At 36.4% G+C, this 15,322-nt stretch overlaps 1 protein-coding gene across 1 annotated transcript; it reads left to right on the top strand.

Annotated features, from left to right (window-relative positions):
* Positions 1 to 1,180: 1,180 nt before the first annotated feature.
* On the top strand, positions 1,181 to 12,375 carry LOC107583128 (carbonic anhydrase 5B, mitochondrial-like). The gene is made up of 7 exons (XM_016269241.1): positions 1,181 to 1,730; positions 4,268 to 4,465; positions 4,720 to 4,838; positions 8,492 to 8,587; positions 8,684 to 8,746; positions 8,929 to 9,087; positions 10,100 to 12,375. The coding sequence occupies exons 1-7, from the start codon at positions 1,592 to 1,594 to the stop codon at positions 10,250 to 10,252; spliced, it is 927 nt and encodes a 308-aa protein (XP_016124727.1). The 5' UTR covers positions 1,181 to 1,591; the 3' UTR covers positions 10,253 to 12,375.
* Positions 12,376 to 15,322: the final 2,947 nt, after the last annotated feature.

Below are 15,322 nucleotides of genomic sequence, written 5' to 3'. Positions count from 1 at the left end.
AATATTACAATAAAAATAACTATTTTTAAATACATTGAATTATTGAAAACGTACACATTTTTGAATTATTACAATTTAAGTTTTTTTAATAGCTAGTAAACTAGTAATTCTACACATTCTCAACAATTATGCTTTAAGCGGTGTATTAGTAGTTAGTATGCTACACTCTAAGAAAAGTCTGTAAAAATAAGGCACAATCTACTATGTTAATATGAAAGAATTTTCCGTAATTGTTTTTTTACCTGCATTTTAAATTACGCATTGTGTTTTCGGGTTACAATGGATAATGTCCTGGAAGATTTTCCATTTTTCTTACAGTGTACTAACTGATCAACAATCGCAGGTACACGCTACTAACAAAGTGTATCATAAGTGAACAATTATTCAATTATCAAATTATTCAATTATTATTATTAAATTGAACAACTGCAAATAGCAGCTAACTCAATTCATGTGATGTGTGTACTGCTAGGCATCTGTGGTTTCCTGTTTTTGTGTAATTTGGATGGAAAATGTGTGCCTTTTTATTGTCTGAGTCACTTATCAAAAGTTGCTCAAAGTTGCCAAATACATTTTTTAAAGTGCTAAATTTGTTGCTAGGTGCTTTTGGAAGAAAAAGTTGCTAGGGTAGTTTGAAAAGTTGCTAAAATTAGCAACACTGAGTCTTTGGGTATTGAGATGCATTATAGGATTGAATGAGTGCACTCGGTAGTGTCCACTATGGGTACACTACCACAAATTTCTGTGCTTTATTGCACTATGTGCCGGTTTTTGTTCACGAATCGGTTCACTTTGTTCTGAAATCACTTCCGGACAGTTCGAACTCACTGATAAGTTGCGTTTTATTAAGACGCGTTTCAAGTGATGTAAATGATTTTAGTATTATTTATTGTAAATGCAAATTATGTTTAAGCTCTAAATTAGTTTTATTATGCTTTTGACAAACTGTACCGGGACAGATGATTACAAATAATTAAAAACACCATTATTAATTAAAATAAAAATCGGAAAACGTAAGAAAACGCATTTTTGTTTATTTATTTACACAATAATGGTTACCATTATTACCCAGTTTATATATAATATATGAATGGGTAATAATATTGTAAATAAATTCCCTGTCTTGAATGTGACATCATCTCCGCGTGTCCCGTCCATAGACTGTAAAAACAGGTCCTGTCTCGGCCCTCCTCTGCACGCCCCTCAGTGGATGAAGCTGATTGGATTGAGGCTGGACACCCGACGAACCCCAAAGTGGACCTATCCTCCATTTTATCCCCTTTTACTGGGATATTTAAACCTGTCTGTCCACATGCAGGTCATTTTCGTCGTGCTGTCTTGACTATAAACAAAAGCTGTTAACCCAGACGGCTGGAAACATCTAGATCTGTATTCGGAGTTTGGTGTGTGTTGTTAAGTAACTTGGCCCTTTTCCTCAGTAGCGCGCGAGAGCAGGTTGGGTGTTGTTGGGACAAGTTCGGCACGAGAGATCACGCGAAAGAACAATATTTCACATGCCGTGGCGTGACGCCTACGATTAATCAAGCTTTGAGTTTTAATCCAAGAATTTTTAGAGTAAACGGGAAACATCATGGTGACACTGGCAGCGGTCGTAGCGCCTCTCGCTCGGCAGATCCACAGACAGCTGAAGCATGCGAGAAGCCAGCGCTGGATACCTGCTCGGGCATGTAACTTGTCTGCATGCTCCAGCAAATTAGTTCTCAGTCAAGGTTAGTACATTTTTGCTATCCTTTATTGTTATTATTATTTTGATTTGGTTCATGGTAAAAATCCCACCACCTTGTTTTGGTAAGTGGTCGTTTTGTTGGACTATGTGTGCACTATTTTCCCCACTAGGGTTTATTACAGCTGGTGTAATGTCTTTTATAACTGGGTTGATGATTATGCAGTCACAATGTGTATGTTTATTGTCAGAGAAAATTACTTCCGGGTTTTGCGTGAAATGGAATGTTTACAAGAAACGGCGGTAAATGAGCATAATTGCATTGATTGTTTCAGGGCAGCTGCAGTAGTTTATCATGTTTTGATGGTAAATGAACCTTGGGTGTTATCATTATGGATGTATTAAACGAACCCTATCCGTTTACTTGGGTTTTACAAGTTTCAAATGTCACTGTTTTCCCGCAAGCCCCGCCCATAAGAGATATGGGGCATGTTTATGTCTGCAGGACACTTCATTGAAAACGGCCCTGAAGTAGTGATGGGAAGTTCGGATCATTTTACCGACTCGGACCTTTGAGTCTCGTTCAGCAAAATGAATGAATCTTTTTTCCGAGTCATTTTGTTCATTTTTAGGGATGCACCGATATGAAAATTTTGGCCGATACCGATAACCGATAATTCTTTATTTTTGAAAGCCGATAACCGATATGTTGGCCGATAAATCTATATCCAAATTTTTATATACTTTGAGAGCCTGATTACAAAAAAGGTCTCATCATTAAAAACCACATCCCGAACACTTCAACATAAGCAGCATCACTCCCCGAGACGACTCGTTCTTCCCGAGTCACATTAAAGATTCGTTCAAAACGAACGAGTCGTTCGAGAACGACCCAACACTACCCTGAAGGTGCAACAGAGTATGTCTCATTAAAGGTTTTTTTTTCTCCGTAAGAGCTTTTTAAAATAGTTTTATCACTTTTTAGTAAGAGTATGTTACTTGTTGACAGTTACTGATAAGCAAACCAAGCCAAAAAACAACAACTTTAAACCGGGTACAAAATGGGGCCTTTTTTCTTGCGTTTTCAATACATTTTCATTGAAAGGAGATCCTTGAGTAAATGTTCAATGCCAATCAAATTGATAATTTACATAATTTTTGCAAGAATGAGTTGAGAATAAGGTTGTAAACTTAGACTAAACTAAGCTGTCGCTCAGTGGGAGTAGTTATTTATAACCTTAGATTTTATAATTGTTTGTGATCATGCTGTAAGAGGTTTGCACGCAAGACGTATACCATACGTATAACAATGTCATATTCTTGAATATTAATATAACTGTTATTTGTACTCGTATCTTTACCATGCGATTAGTAGCACCTTATAGCTGTCATTTGCATTGTGTAGACCTTATCTTATCTAAACCAGATTGGTTTATCAACAAACAAAGCCAGTCTTTTTCGATTATAGTTGTTTATACTTTGAAAGCCATATGAAAGTAAAGAACAGTTGAAGTTTAATAAGTAAAGTTTGCATACAACTAACCTAGTTGTTAAATGTGGTCTATCAGCTATGGTTTGGGGAAAGAATATAAGAGTACACTTTTTAAATCAAGTTTATTACAAAAGTTCATTTTTATTTTACATTTAATCAAAGACTAAGCTTAAATGAGTATGTCTTTTGATATTTTATAATAGAGTTCTAGTTAGAACCCATGCTGTGTTTGCTTTCCATAAAATGGGTCAGCACAGTTGTAATCCCTCTTTGCTAGACCACTTATATGGCTGACGAGAACTCTAGTAAATGTCATTTTAATCTCATGAAAGGCAGTTGGTCACATTCTCTGGCTGCTTTAATTCATCTCCTTTTTTAGAATCTGTAGCATGTGACCACAATCTAAGCAGTTATTGTGTAAGACGAGCGTCTCGCTGTGTAAAGGAGCTCTTACTTGTTTGCTCAAGGATCACCTATAAAATTCCCAAGGGAATTTATTCATAAAGGTGGCATAAAACTCTGCGGACTGTCTTCCTGTTGAGCTCTACAGTCAGTTTTTCCTGACATTCCACATGTCAGTTTTTCTTTTTTCTTTTTTTTTGAAGCATCGAGTCACAAAAGGAAGCATATTTTCTTCTTGACTTTCACTTCTCTAACAAGTTCCAGAAGGACGGCTCGTCGGCTTTTTGTCCTGCTTTGGTTTTCTTTTTGTTGCTTTTTTTTTTCCTGTTTGGATTTTAAGCGTTTAATTTTAGAACAAATGTGTAACTCATCGCATGAGGCTGCACTTTGTGCCATAAAATGTAGGTTTATGTTTATCTATCTGTCTGTCTGTCTGTCTGTCATGGATTCTGATTTGATGAGGCATGCTAGTCTTTTGATGTTTTTGTCATGTTTGTAGTAAAAACTGGCATACAGTTTCTGAAATGTGTTGTGTTCTTTTTAGGTTGTTTTAAAAAAACTGGATTTTGCCTACGTAGACAGCATTTTGGAGCACCATGCTTGCAGTTGCACATTTTTGATGACCAAAATGCTGCCTAGATCACTAGTTTTGTCTGGTTCCTTGTCCTGACCAGTCATTCTCTTCCCAGTGCATCCGATGTGGCAGGAGCCGCTCGCCATTCCCGGTGGAGATCGCCAGTCACCAATTGACATTGTGGTGCGTAAAAGCGTCTTTGATCCGCAGCTCAAACCCCTGAAGGTGCAGTATGACCCGAGGACCTGCCAGCAGATCTGGAATAATGGCTACTCTTTTCTGGTAGAGTACGACGACACCACTGACAAATCCAGTAAGCTATCTTCATTGTATGTACTACAGTTACTATAATAAAACAAAAATGTTGACTTGGAATTAACAGCTACCATCGTTACTAAAATTAAAGAAAATACAATTACACAAAATGAATGGAAATCTTGGTCCCATATGAATTTACTCTGATTTTACAATAGTAAAGCAATTTCCAGTGTGACAGCGTGGCTGAAAAGAACAGATTAATGGTTCTGTGGTGTGAGAAAACTGTGAACTGAAATGAACCTCTTTTAGCTCTGAAAGGAGGACCACTGGAGGATCAGTTCAGACTATGCCAGTTTCATTTTCACTGGGGGGAGAACAACACCTGGGGCTCTGAACACTCCATAGACCGCCGCCTTTACCCTGCTGAGGTACCTTTATGTAGGATTTTAATATGTTTTTAGGACTTATGTAACAATGAAGAACACAAAATCACTCTAGGGATGCACCGATATGAAAATTTTGGCCGATACCGATAACCGATTATTCTTTATTTTTGAAAGCCGATAACCGATATGTTGGCCGATACCGATATGGTGGCCGATATATCGTGCATCCCTAAATCACTCCATTACTTAGTCATATTTTTAAGCCGTCTGTATGTCCTTTTTTACTATAAGGAAGTATTTCTCTCTTGCGACACAGACAGAGCTTCTCTGTAATAGAGGGCGGAGACTTTACCGTTAGGAACACCCCATTATTTCTATTGTGGGATAGTCACATCGATGAATAGCTTGTTTGCACATGACGTCACTGTGTTGCTGTGGCTCGAAATGCAGATGGAGGTCATTTTCTATATAGGAACCACTATCACAAAATCAAAATGTGTATGTTTTGCATCGTTTATAATTGCTCCAATTGCTCAAACTGAGAAACCACAAGGAGCTTTTATCATGTACTAAATGTCGTTGTTCATAAGGGGGGAAAAAAGCAAGAAATTGACTGAAAAACGCAGGAAAAAGTGGCTTGTAAACCTGCGTCTGCGGTCGGGAGGAGCCGAGTCAGATAATGCCCGTGTGTGCAAATGGTTAATATAATATATTAAGATACTAATGATATATTAAGATTAGTGGTCAACTGGCAAAAAATGTTTGGCAGTTGTTCAAATATCTGCATCGGGTGATAAGTTTTCCTGTTTGGCTGATGTGTTTGAGGCGGGACCTTTGTTCTGGTGGTGCTGAGAGAACGCCGGCGCACACAGCGCTCACATTCTCTCTCTTCATTGTTTGCTGTCGCCGTTTAGCAGTTCTGTCTAATAGTCAGATATCTTCTCTAGAGACGTGCAATCGACAAACTTTAAACTCCTGATTTCAAACTATGCTGCACTTTATCCATTTGCCCACGGTCATATTCATGTCATTTTCACTGTGTGCTGTACGTAAAATGAGTGTTACCTTGACTTTGTTTGAAAAAATATGATTCCCAGTGCACACAGACTTCCCAGATTACTGAGTGCCCTGTTGTTTACGGCGTTAACTTCCTTTTTATTTATATATTTTAAAAAATATATTTCTTCTAAATGCCACACGTAGACACAATGTAAATAAGATATTCATTTTGCAGTTTAGAGAGCTTCATTGATTTTAACGGAACATTGTGAGATTGCGATAAATTGAAGTGAGTGACCGCTTTTTAGTGATTATATGGAAGCGCTATTTGCTCGCATTCTAGCCTAAAATCAATTCAGAATTTGAATAAAAGTTTCGTTTTTCCTGCTGTTAACAGGACCAATGACCACATACCCTGTACATGCAGCAAAGCTTCAGGCAATTAATTCTTTAAAAATCCTACAATGTGATTTTCTGGATTTTTTTTTCTTCTCATTTTATCTCTCATAGTTGAGGTATACCTATGATGAAAATTACAGGCCTCTCTCATCTTTTTAAGTGGGAGAACTTGCACAACTGGTGGCTGACTAAATACTTTTTTGCCCCACTGTACATGCGGGATTCACTTTCAAAATAGCTTGTTTGCAGTCAGGGTTCGTTGCTTAGCCTATATCCACCGCCTTGATGGCAGGCAAGTATTTCAATTTAGTTTAAAAATCGCTCCTTTTCTTTACTTAAGGATCACGTGCAATATGTGTTGTGATTTTGTTTATACCTTTCTCTTGTAATTGTGTCTAAACCAGTACAGTATGGACTTTCCTCCATCTCATCCATTCCCTCCATCTGAATTTTGCGCATCATCAGAATCACATGACTGCAAACAAGCTATATGTGGCAGTCTAGGGGTGGGCGATATGACCAAAATCTTATTTCACTGTATAGGAAATTTTATTTGACGATAATATGGAAGGATATTCTGGACTGTTTTCAAAAGGAATTGCAAATTATATTTTCTCAATGTCCAATTTGTTGAATTTTACCCATTTTCAGTGTTTGTAAACAAAATGTTTGTCACTTTGTGTACAGCTGATACTTATTACATTTAAAGGGCAGTGTCTGAAGAATATATATTGTTGAAACTAGAATTGTAGCTTTCCCTCTATCAAATCAATAGAACAAAAATGTCTGAGTGCTAAAAGCGCACTGAAATGGTCAAGTTGAGGCACACTACCTTGCTCTCAGTAGTCTATTCATACGATTCTATATTTGTATCCGATTCAGGGATATTTGAAATAAGGGATTTTATTCATTTTAACAGCTTCTGAAGCTACAAAGAGTTCAGACGTGCAGTATTGTAACTGTTTGAAACAAATCCCTCACCTGGAAGTGTGGTTGCGTTCTCCATACATTGTATTCACATCAATAAACCAAATATTTGCCTCACCTGGATTAAGTATTACACTTACTTTTTCTTTTTTTTTTGTATTGTTATAACATGTGAAGTGGAATCTAAAATCATATTAAGATATTTAAAACTTCATGAGTTACAGGGATGCAGACTTTGGGGAAAAAATGACTTTTTTTGCACTAATACAAGTGTGTTCCATGCAATTGTCTTGATAGAGAAAAACAAGATCCATTTCTACTCTCTATTATTTTTTGTTCAGACATTGTTCTTTAAATACAAAAAGGATCAGCTTAATGCAAAGTGACCATTTGGTTTTCAATAATTTAAAATTGGTCAAATTCAACAAATTGTTGAGACCCAAAGTCTAAAAGGGCATTAATATATCTTTAATACTTCTTGAGTTACAGGCATTCAAACTTTGGAGAAAAAAAACTTAAATATCTTGCTTGTTTGTAGGTGACCAAATACTTATTTTACCGAGGAATTTACCAATTAATTTTGTAAAATTGTGCAAAGTGCTTTTTCACATTTTTCTGTGGTCACCATTGGCATATACTGCAACAAAGATTGCAAAAGTCAACAGATTTTACTAATAGACATATCAATCTCTGTGTAAAAATATAATGATGCTGCAATCTTTCTAAAGTCATTTTTACCCTCCTGTAATTTGGCTCCAAATCTCAGGTGAAAATTGCCATTTTGACCACCCTCTTAAAAAAAAATTGTGGGTAACTCCGTAAATATAAATCCATGACATTTAATATTTTGGCTTTGATCACTATACATGTTTATCTTTCTTCAGAAAAAAATATTGACAAAATCAAAAATTTTAGCCAGAGGAGACATAAGGAGACATGTGTGAGTGACTTTATTGTGCCAAAAAGCCAAGTTTACCTTTGTTAACGCTGGTGAGAATGTGACCTTTTACTGCTTTCAACACTCCTTTAGCTCTACTGATTTGTCTCTGACTGTGTGTGTGTGTAACAGCTCAGGTTTCGGTCCTGTAAATGTATCCTCTATTGCGTAAAGTGCTTTCATTCTTGTCTCCTTGGTTGAATCTAATCGTTCCAGAGTTCTGAATTAATGGAGTTCTGTCTATTTGTACGGATGTTGGTTTAAGCCATTGCGGCACATCAAAAACACAAAACCCAGCTATGTTCAACTGCAGGATTGTGTAACAGGATGAACAACTGTGGTAACCTGAACCAAATTAAAGGCATTATGGTAAATGTGCCCATTCATTTCATTCATAATGGCATGGGTGTGTATCTGTTCTGTTTCTTCACAGCTCCATCTTGTTCACTGGAACTCTGACAAGTACAGTTTGTTTGAGGAGGCTGTTATTGAGGAGAATGGACTAGCTGTTATTGCAGTCTTTCTGAAGGTACTGATATAATTATTATCAAACATCTTTAAGCTTAGTAGACTTTAAAAAAACAAATCAAATTTACATTTTAACATTATATTTGCTATTACATAGATTGGAAAGAGACACGAGGGTCTGCAGAAACTGGTGGATGCCTTGCCTGCAGTCAGGCACAAGGTAAGGCATCAAACATTATGTTTTGTACACACTGAGCTTCGGCATTGTTGTGAGTTATAAACTGAGATTATGAACCTCAAGAGTATGATGCTTTGGAAACAGTGGGATCAGGGATAAACTTGTTGCATACATTTTGTTTTACAATTTCACAGTGTGTAATATCCTCATCCTTTTCCACCCAGGATAGCGTGGTAGAGTTCACCAAGTTCGACCCTGCATGTCTCCTCCCAGAAAACATTGATGACTATTGGACATACGCAGGTTCTCTGACCACTCCTCCTCTTACTGAGGCGGTGACATGGATTGTGATGAAACGGCACATTGAAGTCAGTCATGATCAGGTAGGAAGCTGATATGTTTGGGGAATGTAAGACCGGAAATTAGGGGGTATTTTTCCCCCTCACAGCAAATTTAAAGGTACAAGTGGTCAACTGATTGTATTAGAATAGCTTAGCTAGAAAAACAATCTTATGCAAATTAAAGTAATTGTATCATATAAATGACTTAAGCGTGTGCTGTGGTGCAGATTTAATACTTAATAATATTATTAATTTATATTAATTTTTCCCCCTGTATTCAACTGACCTACAGTATAGGCCATTTGATTGGTTCTGAAATGGGGACAATGTCACGTTTTCTTCTTGTTTCGGTTGGCTTTCACAAGACAACATTTTAAAGCACCAGATGTGAAATCGACCTAAAATGGTCATAATTTAGATCTTCTTAAAATCGCAATTAGATTGCAAAATGATCCCAAAACAGTCCATTGTAAAATGTTTTGCAAAAACCTAAGATCACGCTGAAGTGATCAAGGATGTGTAATAAGCTGCTAATTCCCAACAGTGGTAGTTTTTAAGACATGCAGAGCGGTAGTTTGATTGCATTTAATAGTCGTTAGTTTTCCTGGTGTTTAGGAATAATAGTACATATTTAGCTTGACATCAAAAAGCTGTGGAAGTTCAGAACAAGTTTTTTTTTTTTTGGGGAGCTTTCAATGCTAAGAGAATGCTAAGAATTTTGAGTTCTGAATATATATGACCCTTTTAAATACAGCTGATGAAAGCCATAAATTTAGGCTTTGAGACACCCCTCAAACTGGCTATTTTAACTCTGCTGGGAGTCTTTGTTATTCCAACTTCATGTTCCATTGCTCCATGGTAACCTGGGAAATGGAACGGAAAAGCTCATCTGGCTGACTGCTGACATCAGTTTTCTCTGTTCTCTCCATTTTTACATACAATTTTCCTTTTATTCTTTGCTCTCATTCTAAATAAATGTATTTGAATGTGTTCCCTATTTTTACATATTCTCTATCATTCTTTTTTTCTTTTTTTTTTTTTGGCTTTTTCTCAGTTGGCAGTGTTTCGAAGCTTGCTGTTCACATCGGCAGAGGAGCAGTTGCAGAGAAGTATGGTCAACAACTTCCGGGTTCAGCAGGTTTTGAAGGGACGGACTGTCCGCTCTTCTTTTACCCCCTTCCTCCAAGATGCTCCCCCAATGATGTAGCAACAAAACTCAGTGACCTAACTCGCATCCTAACCTCCAGAGAAGAGCAGTGACTAACTCATCAGTCACTTTTTATTACGGAGAGCTGATGAAGATCTTAACTGGATTTTGTCAAAAGTTTTCACCATTTCCAACCAGGCATTTTGGTATAGATTGGAGAGATTCTATTGAAAGGGATTAACAAAGATATAATTTAGTTATTGAAGGGCCTGTTTACCCTCTGACAAGATTCATTCATTGTCATTTTGCTGTTTGTACAAGTATTGAAAATAATGCTAGAATTCAGGTAATTCTAATTTCTAATTCTAATTTATGAAACACATTTCCACTCAATATAGTGACAAACAGCTCCCTCTTGTGGATAACTGACAATGCAAATGGGGGGGGGGGGGGTTATTCAGTAGTTTTAGTTTAGTGGTACACTTACCTTGTTTGCTGCGAGGGAATTTATTGTATGCATGAAACTGCACAATGCCTTTCATTTTTGATTGGTTTTTAGATGTTAAATAATTTTACGTAATTTCAGTAGAGAAAATTTTAAATATTTTAAGACTACATTTGAGTATTGCAGTATAAATAAGACTATAAATATAGACTTTTTGAAAGGTGCACTAGACATTTAGAGGTGTGAAAGCAAGAGTAGATTAATGCGCACAACTGTTTAGTGAAGATGCGTTACTGTACTTGCGGTGTAAATCAGATTTGTATAGAATAGGTTATCATCCCTAGTGCCTTTTTCCATTGTAATCGGTTATCTGAGCAACTGCACAAGTGGTTGGCCATAATTGCCTTCTGGAAAAACATGTGCCTCCAGTACAAATCTCTTACAGTCTTTGTTGTTCTCATCCTTAAAGCGCATAAAGTGTATTTAGTGTTAGTGATTTTAAAAAATAATAACAGAGAAACTGTGTTTAGTCTCTATGTAAGAATGTCTTGTAAAATGTATTTGGGACCACCTGGATGTTTCTTTCCACTCTATGTCATGAAATACCTTTCAGAGAGGGACCTCCATTTTCGATCATGTGTGCTCTATTTAATTTCTCCACTAGAGGCGTACATGAGACTAGACACAATGTAGAATTGAGACCTACAGTAAGACCAATTGATTGTTATAGTTCAATCTTGGTGCATTCCGTTTTCCTTTAAACATGCTGCAACTGGCAATAAGAATAGAACCGTTAAAATAAGACACTACGATTGTTTGAAACGTCCAGGACCTCTGGTATGTATCTGCAAATGAAGGGATACATACAGGGAGACCAGGCTCCATTCCCTACACCTGCCCAAGTCTTTAGCTACTCTCAGAGTAGTGAGCATTCCTTCACATCAGGAGACCCTGGAACAATGCTTTCTCATTGAAGCAGAGTTGAGTAGCATGTGAAAACACCTGTTGTTATTTGAATTTGAATTATGCAGTGGATGAATTATAGTTTGAGGTTTTGTGACATTCTGACACTTTTTGCTGTAATGGGTTGGCATGAGGGACATGGATTTGTAACCCCCCCCCCCACACACACACACACTTTTGGTGGGATTTGCCTTTGTTTTGTTCTTTTTAAGTAGCTTAAGGCCTTCCACTTTTAAAGGAAATCAACATTTAACACGAAAACTAGTTTTGTTTTATAGGCAGTCCCTTCCTGCACTTATTTTATGTCATTTTCATAAGTCACTTATGCTCCTTATTATACATTTTATGATGCAAATGTATGCAAAACTCATGTAATTTCTTTATTGTGTGTAAATGTTGTCATTTTTCATTTGTTTCATGGGATATTGTAGGAAACTGGTCTTTTTTTTCTTTCAACCATATTTGGCTGATTTAATTTTGTTTTACTTTGGGGTGGACACAAGCATGTGCCCATAGTGATTTAAGCAGGGAGAGGGTGGTGCCGGAGGTTTATGGAGGCCCCATCCCAGCAAGTGTTGTTTCACCAGGTGCTGGTTAGGTCCGGATCAGCTGCACTAAAAAGTGCATGTTTCGGCGGACTTAGCAAAGGGGGAGCCTACAGACCCAGAGGTGAACATCAACAACTGCACAATGTAACTACTCATTCATGCTGTCTGACATGTGTATTAACATTTTAATGTGTAAAAAAATAAAAATAAAGCTATCTTGGATGGGTGACTGTGAAATCACTTTTACTTTATATTTAAATCCTTAATTGAAACTGAATGTAACATTAATTATGTAGTTATATAATATAACATTATATAGTTATATGTATTAAATTTTAAGTGCAGAATTGCACTGTGAAGTGAAAGGTTAAAAAAAAAACTTTTGGGGATGACTTTTTTTTATTTTAATTTTTTTTATTTTACATTATTGCAAACGTTGCTTTTTTAGCACCGTTAACTTGTCAAAGATGTTTTGAGTACAAATTTTTCATGGCTGATATCTATTGCTCTTCTCTAAGAGTAAAGAAGATTCCAGGCAATAAACCTGAAACAGTGGAGAGCAAGTTCAGTAGGCGCTAGACAGCACCTTAAAACACGAGACCGAGAATAAGGCCAGGGTGTGGGTGTTTGGAAGGGCTGGGGAACCTGGATTGAGTTTTGTCTCAAACTTGGTTCAAAAAGATTCCGTTCCATGTTTGTTGTTCTTGGCTGCACGAGTTATAAAAATGGGATGAGACACTGGGTTTTTGCGTATCCCAAACACACCATGGTTTCCCATCATTGTGTGAGAGCATTTGGGAAAATGCTCTTTGAGCTCAACAGGAAAAACAAACTAGGTGAACTGATTAAAAGCACAGCAGATCAAGACTTCTTTGAAAAACCCTGGAGATGGTCGCAGTTGTGAATGATCAATAAAAAGTTATGCAACTGTGGAGTATCTCAAGGGATGGTGGACGCTGTTGTCTTCTGAGGTCTCTTTTAGCTGCATCTGACTGATAATCAGCTTTACTAATTGAATAGAAGTCAGATGAAAGCTGCTAATATCAGGCTCCTTCCTCTACTATGGTTTTGTTCTAGAATGTTTTTTCAGGTTATTTTTAGACAACGAAAACTCCATTGAATCCTATTTGCTTTCTATAAACAGGAACCTATGGCTTAAAGATGTTTCTCAGAACTCCAATCCAGTTGCTTTCCTCTTTAGATCAAACAATTGTTAGTTGAATTGGAAAAAAAATGTACACCTAAAAATGTACATTAAATCTTGGCCAAAACCTTACAGGCCCTCCAAAGTTTAACTTGCATAGCAAAGCTGATTATTGAAACACCCACACCCCTCTCTCCTGTTGAGAAAGAAAACTGAACTTTTAAATATCAGGGCAAAACACAGCAGCAACAACATGACTTATGAAATATGTGCCTATTTATCTTTAAGCTGAGCAAACATACACCATAAATACAAAGTTAAAAATGTGTAAATGAGGTTTACAACACACAACAGGTCATGAAGTTCGTAAGTATTAGTACAACACACTTCCCCCCTGCAGATTATATTCGCTAGGTCTTCAGAGATTGATACCTTCTAGGCATGTGACATGTAAGTTTTTCTCTTTGAAACACAAAAGGTTTTGGATGAAATTTAAGTTGTTTTGTTTAATTTGAGAAGCAATATCTTTAAAGCCCACAGGGAATGTGACATTTGTGATGTTTCAAGGGCCTTTACCTGAAAACAGGAAATTAGCAGGGACAACTTTGTTATTTTTAATATGTTTCTTCAGACATTTTGATGAAAGGAATTTGAGTCTAAAGAATTTTCAAGAGCTGAAATGACAAGTTATGGTAATTCACGTCTAGCCAAGGATTATAGTCTGAATATTTAAAATAGAAAACTTTAGACTAATTAGAAAAACTCATCATCTAGAGGTTGTTTCCCACAGTTCATGGTGGAATGGTGGAACTGCAGGGGGTTTGTAAGATTGTGCTAGAAAAGCTAATGCCAAAATAAATAAAAAATGTGTAAAATTAAATCATCAACCAAAATATTCCAACTGACTGTATAGCTACCTGTATTTGAGCAAATAATGTAAAAAATTTGTAAAAAACACTAAACTACTAAACAATTAATAATAAATAAACCTATTTAAGCCTTTTAGAATATTTTAGTAATGCTTGTTCTATAGCGATCAAAGTATAGTTTTTAATACTATTTTAAATAATTTTATCAACAGAAATAATTTACCATATCGATGCCATATAAGCATGTAGCCCTACACTGTAAAAATTTACAGTAAAAATGGAGGCAACATTTTAGGAACAGTTAAAAAAAACATATTTCATTAAGCAGCATAAGCCATATGATGAATGAAAGTTCATCACAATTTGCTTTTCCACAAGCTGAGGAAAATATGTACGGTGGCCGAGAGAGCTCAGTGCGCTGCAACTTCAGAAAACACATGCAAATAGAAAAAGCACCAGCAAATTAAGAAAACATCTTCATCATTTTGACAGCGCATGTGCTGCAAATACTCGCAACACAATCAAAAACAGAAACGCGCTGCAAATGCTCACAACACAACCAAATAAACAAACGTGCTGCAAATACTCACAACACAAACGCAAGTACAGACCACAACAGCGAGGACCCCAACGCCAAAATTACCCCAACAAAATGAAAATTAACCTTGTTTTTTTGTTGTTGTATTGATTACCATTTGTATAACCACAGTTGTACAAATACCATTGTTAAGTAAATCTATGGTTAATTTGTGGTTACCATGGTTTAACTAGTAACCATTTTTTGTTTTTATTAATTTTTTATGTAATAAATGCATTTATTAATTAATTAATTTTAATAGTAAAACCATATGGTTAATTTTTGTAAGAGAAGTTGTAAAGTAAGTTAGCCAGCTTACATGCTTTCACAGTTACAGTAATTGTGTATTTCGTCAGCTTATTTAGGCTAATAATTTAAAAAAAGAAGAAGCAAAGGAATCGTATGATCAGGATGTTAAAATAAACAAAAATCACACCTTTCAGTGCAAACATTGATAAATATGTCCCAGCCATGTTCGTCAGTTTGCGGTTCCCTTAAACATTTCTGATGTGGTCTGTGCGTATTTGCAGCGCGTTTCTTTATTTGGTTGTGTTGTGAGCATTTGCGGAGCTTTTCTGTTTTTG

This window comes from Sinocyclocheilus grahami, unplaced genomic scaffold, assembly GCF_001515645.1.
Source record: "Sinocyclocheilus grahami isolate Dianchi unplaced genomic scaffold, SAMN03320097.WGS_v1.1 scaffold50.1, whole genome shotgun sequence".
Classification (NCBI taxonomy): domain Eukaryota; kingdom Metazoa; phylum Chordata; class Actinopteri; order Cypriniformes; family Cyprinidae; genus Sinocyclocheilus; species Sinocyclocheilus grahami.
The sequence above is the reverse complement of the archived record's forward strand: the minus strand, read 5'-3'. Positions and strand labels throughout refer to the sequence as shown.

What these genes read in the sequence shown, in the direction of transcription:
- LOC107583128 (XM_016269241.1), top strand. Translation starts at nt 1,592, where the DNA reads ATGGTGACACTGGCAGCGGTCGTAGCGCCTCTCGCTCGGCAGATCCAC. An exon ending in CAAATTAGTTCTCAGTCAAG is followed by an intron (nt 1,731 to 4,267) that starts GTTAGTACATTT and finishes TTCTCTTCCCAG; the next exon opens with TGCATCCGATGTGGCAGGAG. An exon ending in GCCGCCTTTACCCTGCTGAG is followed by an intron (nt 4,839 to 8,491) that starts GTACCTTTATGT and finishes GTTTCTTCACAG; the next exon opens with CTCCATCTTGTTCACTGGAA.